General features: G+C 47.1%; 1 protein-coding gene across 9 annotated transcripts in view; it reads right to left on the bottom strand.

Moving 5' to 3' along the window:
- The window catches only part of GPATCH8 (G-patch domain containing 8), an 826,162-nt gene that overhangs the window by 153,604 nt on the left and 658,082 nt on the right, over positions 1 to 14,476 (bottom strand). For all 9 annotated transcript variants that reach the window (XM_085648525.1, XM_085648516.1, XM_085648544.1 and 6 more), the window contains one exon: positions 13,349 to 13,492. In XM_085648525.1, coding sequence (XP_085504651.1) covers positions 13,349 to 13,492 — 144 coding nt within the window. The remainder of the gene's footprint in view (positions 1 to 13,348; positions 13,493 to 14,476) is intronic.

The raw sequence follows: 14,476 nt of genomic DNA, 5'->3' as shown, positions 1-14,476 counted from the left end.
CGGTGTGTGAAGCAGTGTCTCTTGTCTTGCTTAGGCCCGGAGGCGAAGCCGTGACCGAAGCCTTTTTCGGTGCCGGCGAGGGTGTGTGTGGGGGAGGGGGGGGGGGGGGGGGGGGGGTTGTACTCACGACCCTCTGTGCCGGAGTGATGTCCTCCACATCTGAGTTGTCGGCTTCGGAGGCGCTGACTAGTCCCTCGTCGGTGTGAGGCTGTCCTGGAGGGTCGACGCCTTCTCCAAAGATGTCGTCCGGAATCGTTGTCGAGGAGTGTGCCATGGTTCTTCTGGCTCTTCGGTCTCGAATAGTCTTTTTGGACCGGATGGACTTGCACGCCGGACAGTCTCAAGCCTAGTGTTCAGGGGAGAGGCAGAGATTGCATACCTCGTGGAGATCGGGGTGGGGGAATTTGGACCCACATCGAGGGCACTTTTTAAATGGAGTCCTTTCCATTAGCCAGGACCGGAGCTTGGGTAGGCCGACTGGAACCGAAGGTCTGTGCCGATGAGAAGTTGCGTCGAGTGGGGAGATCGCATTCGAAACAATACCGCGAATTGGGGTGAGGACTGCACGTCGATCGTCGAACTAGAAGCTGTACGGAACCAGAGCTCGAAGATTACATCCGAGCCCGATGGCGGAAAAAAACCAATCTGAGGATGGAGCCGAAGCCCATGCGTAATACGATCCAAGGGAGGAGTCACCAAACTCGTGACTTCCAAAGACTTTCCATGAGGAAAAACAAACTGCAAACATCCGGGCCCAACACCAGATGGCGATCTACGCACAAGTGTGTAATCTGCAGCTCATATGCCTCGAACAGAGTGTTACCGAAGGTAAGTAACGCCATCAGATCACAACTACCTGTTGCTTTTTTTGCCATGCTTACCACAATTCCCAAATTGAATAGCAACTGGCATACACCTACTGCTGGCCTCCAAGCGACCTGCTGCTCAGATTGCTACAGTAATTTATTAGCCACCACCTGGTCGGTAGGCATCCTCCATATTGGAATAAGAGATCCAGAACACAAGGACATTAAGTGTGCAATCTTTTTCTTGTTAATCGCACATTTTGAACTAATGAGAACTCTAGTTTGTCTCTGGAGTTGCAGTCCTGGTTCTGCTTTTTGGCAGAGACTAGACTGATATGGTCTTCACCATTAGTTAGTCTGCAGGGAAAAAAACACCTGGCGCGTATCAGAAATGTAAAAAAGGTCCCATGAAAAAAAGAAATAGCAATAAAATAGCCAGTTAAGAAAAAAGGAAACATGAAGAAAGAAACAGTTGAATACTTGGGGACTTTCAATAAACTGCACAATAAACCACTGCCGAATGCTGCCATGCACCTCTTTGCTATGAATGACATCTTAATGCTATTCAAATTTAACCAGAGTGACACCACCTATGCTTTGCCTTGAATTATAGCTGGCTGCTTATGGTTCCTAAGTGCTTCTTTGTGGGGTTGTGAGAGGATGAATAGTTGTGGAACTCCCCTGATAACTAAGGTATTGAGACCTGCTGACTGGTCTGTATGACACTTCATTCCACCTCTTTTTTTTCTCAGGAATGAGCACTGCTCAAGAGGTCGTCGTTGCGTGACACTGTGGCCTACGGGTGCTTGGCATTTCCCTCATTACCAACCAGGCTGTGATGGACAAGAGCAAGGCACATGTCAACCATGAGGAAGTGCTCAAAGCCGGCAGCGACAGTAGCAAGATGATGGAGAAGGTGGTGACCGCGCTGTTGCCATGCATCAAGTCCACCAATTTCAATTAAAGGTCTGTGGAGTGGGAGTGGTCAGAGTTCTGGGCTTTTGACCTGGCCTGCCATCTATTGGACACCGTCATAGGCAGCTGTGGACGCCAATCACACAGTTGAAGGCCAATACTCTATTGGTGTTCTTTTATATTAATTATATTCCAAAGAGCACGATGACTGGATTGCTGTTGAAAGTTTAGTATAGAAACATTAACTTAAACCTCTTTCTAAAAAAGGTTTCCTATTGAGTACCTTTCATTTCTCAAGATGAGCATCATTGATTCCACCACTCCTTTGGTCCTAGGTAGCCTATTCCAGATCTTCATGAGTATCATTTCACATACGACTGTAATGAGTGCTTCACCCCATGGGCATGTGCAGAGTGCTCAAGCAGAAAGCCTAGTATATCAATGGCGTTCACTTGTGGACAAAGTGCTTGTCACAGATTAACTGAATGCCATAGGTCTTTGCCACCACAATTGTACCTGTATCATGGGGATTGACTTTCACATCCAAAGGCAATAGGATGAGTTTGGCTGATTGTGTGTCTTCCTGTTAGTGCTGGATTGGGAGCCAAAAGCAGCCCTGCCAACAATGTTCAAACCATCCCTGTTTCCTTCCTCCTCTTTCCATCCATCCATTTCCTGGCTCATTTATTTTTTTCTCCAGTCTCTCTTTTTCCTTCTACTCTTCCCCTTGCCTCTGTCTGTGTGCCTTCACTCTTTCAGTTTCTACTTATGTTCCCACTGCCCATGTTGCAATAAACGCTACCCCAGGAAGCAGGAGTGTGTGACTGTGGCACCAGCGCAGACCATCAAAACCCGGTCTCCAAAAGCTCTTCCCCCAGAGAAATGTGAGATGAGATTAATTGCCAATCTTTTCCTGTTGCCAGTTCACTTTAAAGTGCTAGTATAAGTGTACACCTCATATAACCGTTTCACTGGAAAACAATGTATTCCTCCGATTGCAATTCAGTCAGCCATCCTGTGTGCATTCTGCAATGTACCAAAGACTTGGGGGCCGATTAGGAAGTAGGGCGGATCGCCACAGCCCGCATGGCGGTGGTGATCTGCGCTATATTTCCGGAAAGACTGTCTGCAGGTTTTCCGCCAGTCGACCAGGCGGAAAAAGGGCTGCATATGGTGGCAGTGTCTGCAAGACACCGTCATCCATATTACAATACATGCAGTGAAATTCCTTTCCATGGTGGCGTTGCCGCCATGGAAAGGTATGCGGTAACTGCATGTGGGGGCCCGCTGTAGGCCCCCAGGGTATTGGGGGGAGGGGTGGTGTGTGCACATGGGGGATACCTATGGTACCCCCCTGCATGTGCATGCACAACATGGCAGGCACCGCATGGTGCCTGTCACGTTGTGCATGCAAATGCACAACATGCCTTTTTGCCATTTCGGTGGGTGCTGCTGAAAGCACCACCCGCCGCTATGTCAGAAATGCGGGATGCGTCTGCCAGTGTGGCGGGCGCATCCCTATCTTTCCCACTGGGCTGCTGCACATATGGAGGGCGGTCCCATCTCAGTTAGGGTGAACAGCCCCCTTGTGTGGCCTGGTTCCCTTCCTTTAGCCCTCCCACTCTGTAATAAGTATTTTGCTCCACTCTTGATCTGCCTTAGTGGGCCAAGCAGTTAAAAGCCGTTCTACTTTCTGCTTCTACTTGCACTTAAACTTCGCATAGAATATATGGTTAGCTAGACTTTGAGGGCTTCTTGTTATAACTGCGCTCACCACATGGCTCCCTTAAATCAGGACTTCACGGGTTCAACATTCCTAAACAGACCACATCTGATTTGCTCAAGTGTAATTCCAGTGACCAAGGCTCACTAGACAACATACGTTGCTGCTGATGAGGGAACAACGTAGACTATTGACCCAGTTACGGGAAATATCCTTTACCACAAAGTCTTTACCACGCATACCCTTACCAAGCATATGCTTTTATCACACATGCCTTTACCATGCATGGTATGTATAGGTAGTTTATCCAAAAACCTAGACTCTGTGTAATGAAGGTTATCAGTAAGTAAATGGGTTGTTACCTCCTTGTCAGTCTTCTAGCCACCGTCCCAACAACTTTAGCTATACCCAAGCTAATTTCAGTTGTCCCAGGGAGTAGACATTAATATCTACTACAACCATCTCTGAATGACTGGGTTTACTAATGAAAATTAGGAAAACAATAACTGAATTCATGAGTTGACGGCACTCACAACATGAGTTGCAAAGTTATCTGAGTAAACCCCCACCTGTAAGTGATAATGGGGCATGATTGCGGGAAGGGTAGACCAGGATGCAGCATTGCATTTTTCCTTTAGAGAGGACATGCCTTTTGTGGAGCGGGCCTGAACTGCACCTGACAATTACAAGCATTTGCAATGCAATAGGTCTCGCATTACTGAATATTTGAGCTTTTGGTGTTGAATTATTATTAGCAATGCCAATAGCTCAAACTTTAATAATGCGAGACCTATTGCATTGCAAATGCTTGTTTAAAACTTGCATGGGCGATGGCTGCACCCCATTACTAACAGTTTAAAACCCACGTATAGAAATAAGCAACAGAAAGATGCCCAGCTGTGTCCCTGCATTTTTTGTAACTTTTGACCGGTTTGAGCTAGAAACTTTTTTTGAAACTGCAGATTATGGGCAGATGATGGATTACGCAGCAAATGTGGCAAATCAATAGTTATGCAAAAATTGCTGCGCCGCACAATCACACAACTCCAATGGCCCTGCCAATAGCTAAACCAACCCAGCCATGGGAGCTATAATCCAAGATGCCGCTGTGCTGGGCCTCAAAGAAGTTAGAAGAGACAGCACCAGCTCAAATTAACCCCATTATTGTTCTGTGCCATACTACAACAGTTCAACCAAACCTCCACCGACTGTACAGCACGAAACCCCGGCATTATTCCACTTTAGTACAACATAACCCATTTACAAAGAGGCATCATTTCAGGTTCAACCTCACAAGAAGCCATTTGTTTCTTCTTTGTCTTTTAAGATGTGGACACTCCGACACCAGCCTATAGATGAGGGGGGCAACAAACGACATTTAGTTGAGCAACCAGTTGCTACATGCCGGGGGAAATATGTTGTTCTAGAACTGGGCTTTCAATTATCCTGATGTATTCTGGGATTTGTAGTATTGGTGCCATAGATGGTTCTGCGGCCTATCACCTCGCTTTGGAAAAGACAGTATTGATTTCTGCAACCCCGCCCTGAAAACTCTACCACAGCCTGTGGTGAAACAGCGATTCTTAAGTAGAGGTTCACACAAGCTCGAAAAAGTGAAGCCAGGACAGAGGGGCGGCTCGGAGTCACTGAAGGAAAACCGTACTATGTAAAAAAGCAGATGGGTGCCAACGACACGTGGGAGCCCGTCAAGTGACAATAGGTCAAGAGTGGGGAAGAGTCTGCTGTAGGTATCCCCTGCCCCCACCCCAGCATGTGCACGAGGAAGCAGACGGGGGCGTGAAACAGGAGCTGCATTCATTATCGTGTTACCAGCATTGACTAAAGACATCCGTGGTGGGAGCGCACCCCCAACCCACCAAAGGAATCCATCATAATTTAAAAAAAATAAATCATCATTATTCAGGTAACCTCTAACCTTTTCAAAACGCAGACATTTCAGAAGAAAACACAGATTACACATTTCGTAAGCAAACCACCTCGCCCCGCCCCCATTGCTAAAGCGACTTTTGGGAGCGTGTTCTCGCTTTGTAAACAAGGTGAACATCGCGATTTAAACCAGTGGCGCGCACCACAGGAGCGGGGGCGAGGGAGCCTGCAACGCTAGGCGCGAGACCTAAAAAGGAGTACGGCCGCTTACCAACACCAGATCGGTTAATAGACCGTGTGACTGGTTCCACTGACTGGCTAAGCATTCTTGAAGTGGACGCATGTGCAGTCTGGCATTGGAGACTATCATGATGCAAGATGCCATCATTCCCAGCAGTTGCATATTAACCTGAGCTGGAAGCAGATGATTGGGTTGAAACTGGAGAACTAAAGCCTGAATATTGCGAATTCTGACAACGCTGGGAAACACCAGAGCTTTTTGAGTATTTAGAGGTGCTCCTAAGTAGTCCTGAGTATTGGCTGGTTGGAGATGTGATTTACCACATTGACTGAACCTTAGTTGATGTAGTAACTGAATTGTTCTGAAAGTGCGCTGCAGACATTGCTGGTACATGCTGGCTTTGATGAGCCAGTCGTCCAAGTATGGGAAGACATGAATGCTTTATCTTCTCAGGTGAGCAGCTACTACCACCAGACACTTTGTGAAGACTCTGGGGGCAGTGGTGACTCCGAACGGGAGTACCTTGAACTGGAAGTGTTGACCCGCTAACACAAACCTGAGGAATTTGCGATGAGCGGGGTGGATTGGAATAAGGAAATCGGCGTCTTTCAAGTCTAGAGTAGTCAGAAAGTCACCTTTCTGCAGAACAGGTAGTACTTGTTGAAGTGTTACCATGTGGAAATTACCTGACTGTAGGTAAAGATTGAGTTCTCCGGGATCTAATATTGGTCTTAGAGAACCATCTTCTTTGGGTATTAGGAAGTAAAAAGAGTACACGCCCGACCAGTGATGTTGTGGTGGTACGGGCTCTATAGGAGAGACTGTACCTCTTGTTTGAGGAGGTGTAGATCTGGTGAAAGTTTGTGTGACTTGAGGAATGTTTGGAGGAGTGTTGGTAAACTCCAGGCAGTAACCAGAACGGATAATTTGTAGTACCCACTTGTCTGTTATGGACTGCCAGATTGGTAGGAAATCTGACAGTCTTCCCCCGACAGGTGTTGAGTGGTCGGAGGGAAGTGTAGGCAAGTCACTGTTTTGTATTGGAGGGGAAGGTGCGTGTGTTTAAACCTCTACCCCTGCTGCTGTTCCCTCTGTAACCCCCTCTGAAGTAACCCTTAGAGGCAGAGGGTTGGTTACTGCCCTTGTAGGTGGAGGTGGTCTCCGAGGAAGTATTTTTAGAGCTTCCGCAGTAGAAAAAGTGCCGAAAGGAACCACAGGCTTGAATTGACTGAAGGGCTCCCATGAATTTGGCCACTTCAGTGTCTTTCTGCATTTTTTCCAGTGAAGAATCTACCACTGGGCCAAAGAGGTGTTCCTTATCAAAGGGTGTGTTTAATATGAAGGTTTGACCCTCAGGTTTGAACCCAAATATGCGGGCCCAGGTGTGTCTCCTTAAAAGGACGCTGCGGTTTACAGCTATAGCAGCAGTGTCTGCAGCATCTACGGTGCACCTAATTGCATTGTTTGCAATAAGTTGTCCCTCACCCACCAGGTCTTGCGCTTTAGAACTATTTTCTTGGGGCAGAAATTGGATCAATCGCTCCATCTCATCCCAGTGCGCAGTCGTATCGTGTTAGCAATGCCTGAGTGTTAGAGATGCGCCAGAAGTTTGTTACCTGAGAGGACACTTTTCCCTGAAGCATCAATAGGCTTGGATTCTTTATCCCGGGGTGGAGCATCTCCTGTAGTTTGGGAGTTGGCTCTTTTCCACAACCAGGGAGCCCAATGGTAATTGTATCCTACATCTACATGCCTGATCATTCCTTTGAGCATGGGTAGTGTGTGAGATGACTTGTGTGTGCTGCTAAGGGTTTCAAAGAGAAAATCTTCTTCTAGGGATTCTTTGTGCAGCTGCACCCCATGGTAGTTGGCAGCTCTACCCAGAAATTCAATGTAGCTTACACGGTCATCCGGTGGAGAGGTCTTTGTAGGGTACAAGTCGGGATCATTGCTGTGGGCGAATTAGTGTTGTAGTCGTCCAATGGGTCTGTAGATACTGGCTGATAATCTTCATCCCCATCCTCCTAGTTGTCAGATGTATGTGGTGTTAAATGCTCAGGTGAAATTGGTTGAAAATGAGGGGAAGGAGGTGATGGAAGAGCGGGAGGAAGAGGAGGGGAATGGTTAGTTCCAACACTTCTCTTCTTCAAAGGAATGCGATATTCCTCTTCTGTATCAGTCTTTCTTTTTAAAGTCACTTTGGTGGTGACGTGTCCAGTCTTTGGATGAATGTACAATACCTTCTGTTTCGGGTCCGGTTGGTCGATCGGAGAGTAGGAAGTGTGCTTTTTTTGGTGATTTTGGCACATCTGACTGTTTTGTCGCTGAATGTTTCGATGATTAAGTCTTTGGCGTTGATGTCTTTGGATCAGAAGTGTGCTTTGGTGCCGAATGGTGTGGGTCGGAGCCAGACTTTTGTTTCGACACCGAAGGTTTTCGGCTCGGAGCTCGATTTGGAGTGAGGCTTTTTGGAGCCAGAATGCTTTTTTGTAGGAGTCGGTGCCGAGACAGAAGGCAGGACGTCAGAAGCGTGGTCTTTGTGCCGACCAGGGCCCGAAGGTGTAGGTTGGACCGGAGCCTTCTTTTTGTGTCGAAGTGAATCTTGGGATGAGGGAGGGTCTGTACTCACAGTACGTTGTCCATACAGGATGTCTTCATCTTGGTCGGTGCCGTGTTCTGAAATGGAGATCGGTTCCTGCTCCTCCACGGCATCTGTCTTCTTGGTTCAGGGCTGTCCCCTAAATACTGTATTTAGGGGGCATTTTAGGGGTCTCAAGGTCAGTAGCCAATGGGCTACTGCTCTTAGGGTGACTTCACCCTTGGTGTGCCCACCCCACGTGGGGGAGTGGGCACAATCCCTAATCCGGATTGGAGAGTGCCTGTCATCTGCAAGATGGCTGGCACTGAAGTGTGGACTTCACCTCGCCTCCCCAAACTGAGGGGTGGGATTGGCAGAGGTGTGCACACCTTCTGGGCGGTGCTAATTTTTCCCGCCTGTCATTCAGCCGAAAAGGGGTGGAGACCTGCTCCTGGTAGCAGGTGAGGCTGGGTGTCGCGTTACAAAAGCGGCATGGCCTTTGAAGCTCCCCTGCCACCGATGGCTCTTCCTGGCAGGGGGAGGTGTGACCACCTACGCCCATGAAAGGCTTATGTCTGGGCTCAGGAAGCGAAAGCTCCCACCCCAGGAGTCCAAAAACATGTCTCGTGGTGGCAGGCTGGTGTGTACCAATTAGGGTACCCACCAGAGGCTGGTCGTTTTCCAGGCGGACTCTCTAACATGCCCTCGAAGTGCATTTTTCATTAAATCCCACACTGGCATCAGTGTGGATTTAATGTGCTGAGAAGTTTGATACCAAACTTCCCAGTTTTCAGTAAAGGCCTTATGGTGCTGTGGAGTTTATAATGACAAACTCCCGGTGCCATATACTCTTAATGGCATTACTGAATGAATGAATTAAGTCGCATTTGTATAGCGCATAGCTACCCTGAGGCCTCCTAGCGCTTTGCGGAGCCGAGAACTGTAATGCGAGGGGTTTGTACTATTATGCTGAGAGGAAAAAATGCGTTTTAAGTAGTTTCCGGAATGTCAGCAGGTCGGGTTCACCCCGGAGCACAGAAGGAAGGGTGTTCCAGAGGTTGGAAGCATTTAAAGAGAATGATCGCCCACCCCATCTAGATCTTTGGACCTTTTTGGAGGTAGCAAGAAAGGCAGAGCTGGAGCGGAGGGTTCTGGCAGGATGATAGGGAGTGATCAAAGATTGAAGTATGGGGGGTCCTGATTTCCATAGAGCCTTGTGAGCCAGACATAGGGCCTTAAAGTGAATCCTGGCTTGTATGGGCAGCCAGTGGAGATGTCTCAAAGCAGGCCTAGCGGAGTGTCTACGAGGGATCTGAAGCAGTAGACGCGCCGCACAGTTTTGGATCACTTGGAGTTTGTGGAGAGTGGACTGGGGGGCACCCAAATAGAGAGCACTGCACTTACAATGTCTAAGAATTAGTCTAGACACTGTAGGGGTACAGCGCTCATGCACCTGTAACCTCACCACAGGTATAGTGCATCCAGGTAAAGGGGTGACTGACCTATGCCATGGCAGTGGGTTGTTGGCATGGCACACAGGGATGTGTGCCATGTCGACCCTTCACTTTGTTCTGCACCAGTGGGTGGGTTACTGCAACAGAAACCCAGCGTTAGGGGTACAACGCTCATGCACCTGTATCCTCACCACTGGTATAGTGCACCTAGGTAGAGGGGTGACTGACCTATGCCATGGCAGTGGGTTGTTGGCATGGCACACAGGGATGTGTGCCATGTCGATCCTTCACTTTGTTCTGCACCAGTGGGTGGGTTACTGCAACAGAAACCCACCGTCCTACAGTGGCAGATTGAGCGGCCACCCTCTTCACCGCCACTTCGATGATCTAATTCTCCTTATCTGGCTGTGAGATCCCTGGCCCCGTGTGTTAACCTGTTTGCATGCGGTATGCAAAACTAACAAATCTGGTGGGAGCTGGCCTCTTATGTAGGGTGGGTCCGAAGGGTTGGCTTCTATTTCTTATCCAGCCTGTGAGTAAACACCCTAGCCTTCACTTGGTCTTTAAAAGTGTCTGGGCAGTTTTTAACATTCGTGCAAGTAAGGGAAGGGATTGAAATGAATAGAGTGGTGGAAAGATTCTTGTGTGGAGATCTACCTTGTGGAAAGTAGCCGCCCTATGGATGGCCTAATGTAAAGTGGGGTCCTCTGTAGGGGAGGGCTTGGCTGGATATAAATCTGGGTCAGTGTTCCTGGGGGAACCACATAATAATCGCCCCAGGTATCATCTCGGGCCTCCGATCAGATGGGGCATCATAAGGGTCCATAAGGCGTTGAGGACTTCCCTTCCTGTGGGAGGAGTATGGTGAATTCTTCGGAGAAGGTGGCCCATGTGGTGGAGGAGGAGGAGGCACAGAAGGGCGAGAGGAGAGCAGAGGACTGGTACTTCTATCTTGATGCTTCTTCAATTTAGGAGATGGTGGAGGCTCCAAAGCAAGCTGTTCCTTGAAGGTAAGCTTCCTCTTACAATAAGTCTCCTGCACCCTTGGTGCTGGTTTCGCTGTAATACTCCCATTGTGGAGGTGATAAACAATCTCTTTTGCCAAGTGTCCAACTCCTTCTGGAGATGTTGTAGTATCTGCAGTTCCTTATCCTCAGAGTCTGTCCTGGATAGTCGGCTGGGTGTCGAACGGTGTTTCTGCTACACAGCAGGTTTTGACACCGCTCCATAGCCCATCAGTGCTAGTGCGGAGGACCCAGGGGGCATTGAGGGAGCTGTCAACGCAATGAGAGGCTGGGTCTAATGCGGCAGGCTCGGCGCCGGGGACGGAGTCCTTGTTGGCTCTGAAGACTTACAGCAGTGCCAGCCATGGGAGCAATTCAGTGAGGGATTCAGGCTTCTAGTCCGCAATCGTGGGCTCAACGACCGACCCCTAGGAGAAGCGGTAGGTGACTTGATGGTGAGAGCTGTGAGGAGCTGTAATAACTGTCAAAGTCTTCTGACACGGGCCTGGTGTGCGATGCGAATCTGCTGTCTCGGAATTCAAAGGTGAATCTGGCTCTGGGGTGAAGGAAGTTGCTTGTTCAGGAAGAGGCGACATCTTCCTCCCCTTTGACGTCCTACCAGTAGATGTCGGGGTATCCTCGTCTGGCTGCTGTTCCGCGGTTCATCGAGCAAGCCGACTATACTGGATGTTGTTCTTGGAACGGAAGGCACGTCAGGCGAAAAAGGTTGCCTTATCGTGCTCCGGCGACAAGTAGAAGTTCCAGACGGAGTGTTGATCTGTCCACAAGTACTCGGAGTGGCACTGGACAGTAATGAAAGGGCGTCCTTTCCATCACGCTCTGCTCATTCTCAAGGATGAAGCCAGGTGGCACAGGCTCCAAAGGGAAGATTGCCTCTAAATAACGAGAGCGGAAGACTTAAGAGGGCCGGACACAATCCACAAACGGTATGTACTCAGAGCCCCGGCGATGCATGTCCGACCCAGACGGCAGAAGAAAACAATCTAATAATGGAGCCAATGCCCATTCACATTACCAGTTATAGGAGTCACTGCCTCGTGACTTGAAAGAGTTCTTTGAAGAAAAAAAAAAGTTATACATGTCTGATGTCCACACTAGATGGTAGGAGTATGCAAAGCATGTGTATCTACAGCTACCATGCCACCAACATACTGTTTCTTTGCAGATTCAATGTCCTGCTATCAAGTCAATTTAAAGTAAAACCTCTCCTTTGTCCAATTAGACCCATATTTGTCATAATTTTTTAAGCTGGTTTAAGATGGGGGTATTATTGTCTATTTTGGCGGGGGCTGGTGGTCCTGGGGGAATCGGCAATTAAATCATTAAGTAGGCTAAATAGTCCCATCTCCCCTGCAAGGATGCATTTAGCCATGTAATCTATCCCGGATGGTAAGTGGGCTTTTAAAACCTCCAACACTCAAGGCTCAACTGCCGCTTCAGCGAGCTCCATATATCTCTCCCATAGATCTTTCTCGGGCTTTTACATCATGTAAATGCTTCATACGTATCATTAAAAGGGGCAAGATAGGAGAACATGATCTGACTGAACAAAGTAGATATTCTGAGAATAAAGGCGCTCAGAATGAAAAATTCAATCCAGTCTGCGGCCCTGAACATGTATGGGGCCATCCACCAATTGGCTAAAACTCAGTACCTGAAGGTGGTGTAAAAACTGAAATTTAGGAATGTTATCACCTGCCTATGTGTTACAGGTCGCAGCTAAGATGAGGGGATGACTGAATTTCACTACAGAATTAAGGGGTAATCAGTAAAGCTACCTTCAAATACAAGTTTAACACTTGGAGATCTATATCTACAAATAAAGGCACAACAGCTTGGGGAACAATTGCAGCAGTAGTCTTGATGGGGCTTTGTGCTGTAAGTCCTGAATATGACATGAAAGTCTGATTTGGCCTATCACGAAAGATTGCTAGCTTTGCGGATACTCTCGCTGGAGAAGCTTTTGAAAACGTATTATGTAATCAATTGGGTGACATTCTTGAAAGTATTCTTATTGTAGGTATAAGAGGGTAGGGCAATCAAAATAGCTTAAATGTTGTGCTGCCTCTGCATTTTTGGTCTTCTTGAGGGGCTGTTGGGAGGTTTCCCTGATGCAAGGATATGTGCGCCCAGTATATGAAAATAAAACTGGTCATGCCTAACCGCCTCCTGTGGTGGGAGCATAGAACATCAAATGTGGTAGTGTTTTTCTGATGTAGACACTGAACTAGGCTATCCTGAGATTGAAGCCTTCTAAGAGCTAAGTACAAATGCTTATTCTGCTCCACAGGTCACAGGGAAAGTTTTAGGTACCAGTTCATCATCTATAAGGAGGGCTTCTTTGACATGGATAGTCACAAGGGTTAAGATTTGATGAAAAAGATTACTAGGCATGCCAATTAAACAGTATATCCATATCTGTGCATCACTGATGAGATCGAATGTGTTACTGGATTAAGCTTTCTCTTGTATTTTATATCAAGGGCTTATTTTGACAGTGTTTCAGGGGATGTCAAAAGAAATTCCCACAAAAAAACTTAGAAGTAAAACGATAAAAACAGGAAGTGCCTCTGAAAAAGTGGTAAAATAGGCCTAAATCACTAGTTATTCACCCAACACATTAGGGTACTCGCAAATCTCTGCCATCTACTATAACAATGTAACACCTGACATTGGCAATAAAGAGATCTGGTACAGGATCACATCATTGTTATCTCACTTGTTTGTGTGCATGGTCGTAGGAGTTGATGTGGTTGTCAAATTCTTGGTGCTTTTGGTACTGCTTGTCACATAGTTCACAATAGAAGTTTGCGCGCAGTTCTTCCAGGGCTTTGGCAATAGCCTTCTCTTTGTCGACATATTCCTAAAGCACCAAAAAAGAAAAAGAACAGAATACAGAAAAAACGTAAGAGCAAATATTTCAGAATAACCTTAAGGACTCTGAAACATTTTCTTCCAAATCCATGAACAGGGTTTAACATGAAAGGTGGTTTATCACAACGCCAAGGTGCAGTAGCTAATTTGATACATAAGTTCATGGGTACCAATGGCAGTCACTTCTCTATATAGCAAGAGAACGCCTAAGCAGTCATTGCTAGATAATGTCACTCAACGCAAAAATAAAGGATACCTCTACATCTATAAAGCATACAGAGGAAACTTATTTGGGATGGTGAAAATGGGCATAAGCAGTACTCGGTGTGGCATTTCTTCAAATTCGGTCCATCAAGCAGGGCACCCATTTCATGTGCAGCCCAACATCACGATGGAGAGAAGCAACTTTATTTGAATGAGCCAATGGCCCACATGTTCCGTTTTAGGCAGCAACGCACACATCAAGGTCATTTTCCCTCAGTTCTACCCGAGAGAAACACTATAAACACAATAGCCCGGTCACATCTAGTCCATAGCATCTACAGGAGGCTTACAGGGTGCCTAATCAAAGATTCATAAATGTTGTCGTAATACAGAATAAGTACGAACATCCCCCATGCACTTGCTACCTTTACTGCAAGAACGATATCCTTCAAAGTGATTGGCAATGGTCACAATGCAACTCAAAGCAGTACATCGATTTTTATCTAGTCCACATTCAAACTTTACACCTAACAGAGAAACCTTAAATAGGCACCCCTAATAATCCGCACTATTAACAGTAGCAGCAGACTAGGTGAAGGTCCTTTTCAGAATTAAAATTGAAAACTATGCAACATCCTACCCAAGAATATATAGCTTTCAGAAAAGAAATAAAAACTTGGCTTGTCCCAAATCACAACTCAACATCCAGAAGGCTACATATTACTGTGTCAAAAGGATCAAAATGCTCCAAGATCTTTTATGCCAAGGC

The sequence above is a fragment of the Triturus cristatus genome, chromosome 1_1 (assembly GCF_964204655.1).
Source record: "Triturus cristatus chromosome 1_1, aTriCri1.1, whole genome shotgun sequence".
NCBI classification, from domain to species: domain Eukaryota; kingdom Metazoa; phylum Chordata; class Amphibia; order Caudata; family Salamandridae; genus Triturus; species Triturus cristatus.
The sequence above is the reverse complement of the archived record's forward strand: the minus strand, read 5'-3'. Positions and strand labels throughout refer to the sequence as shown.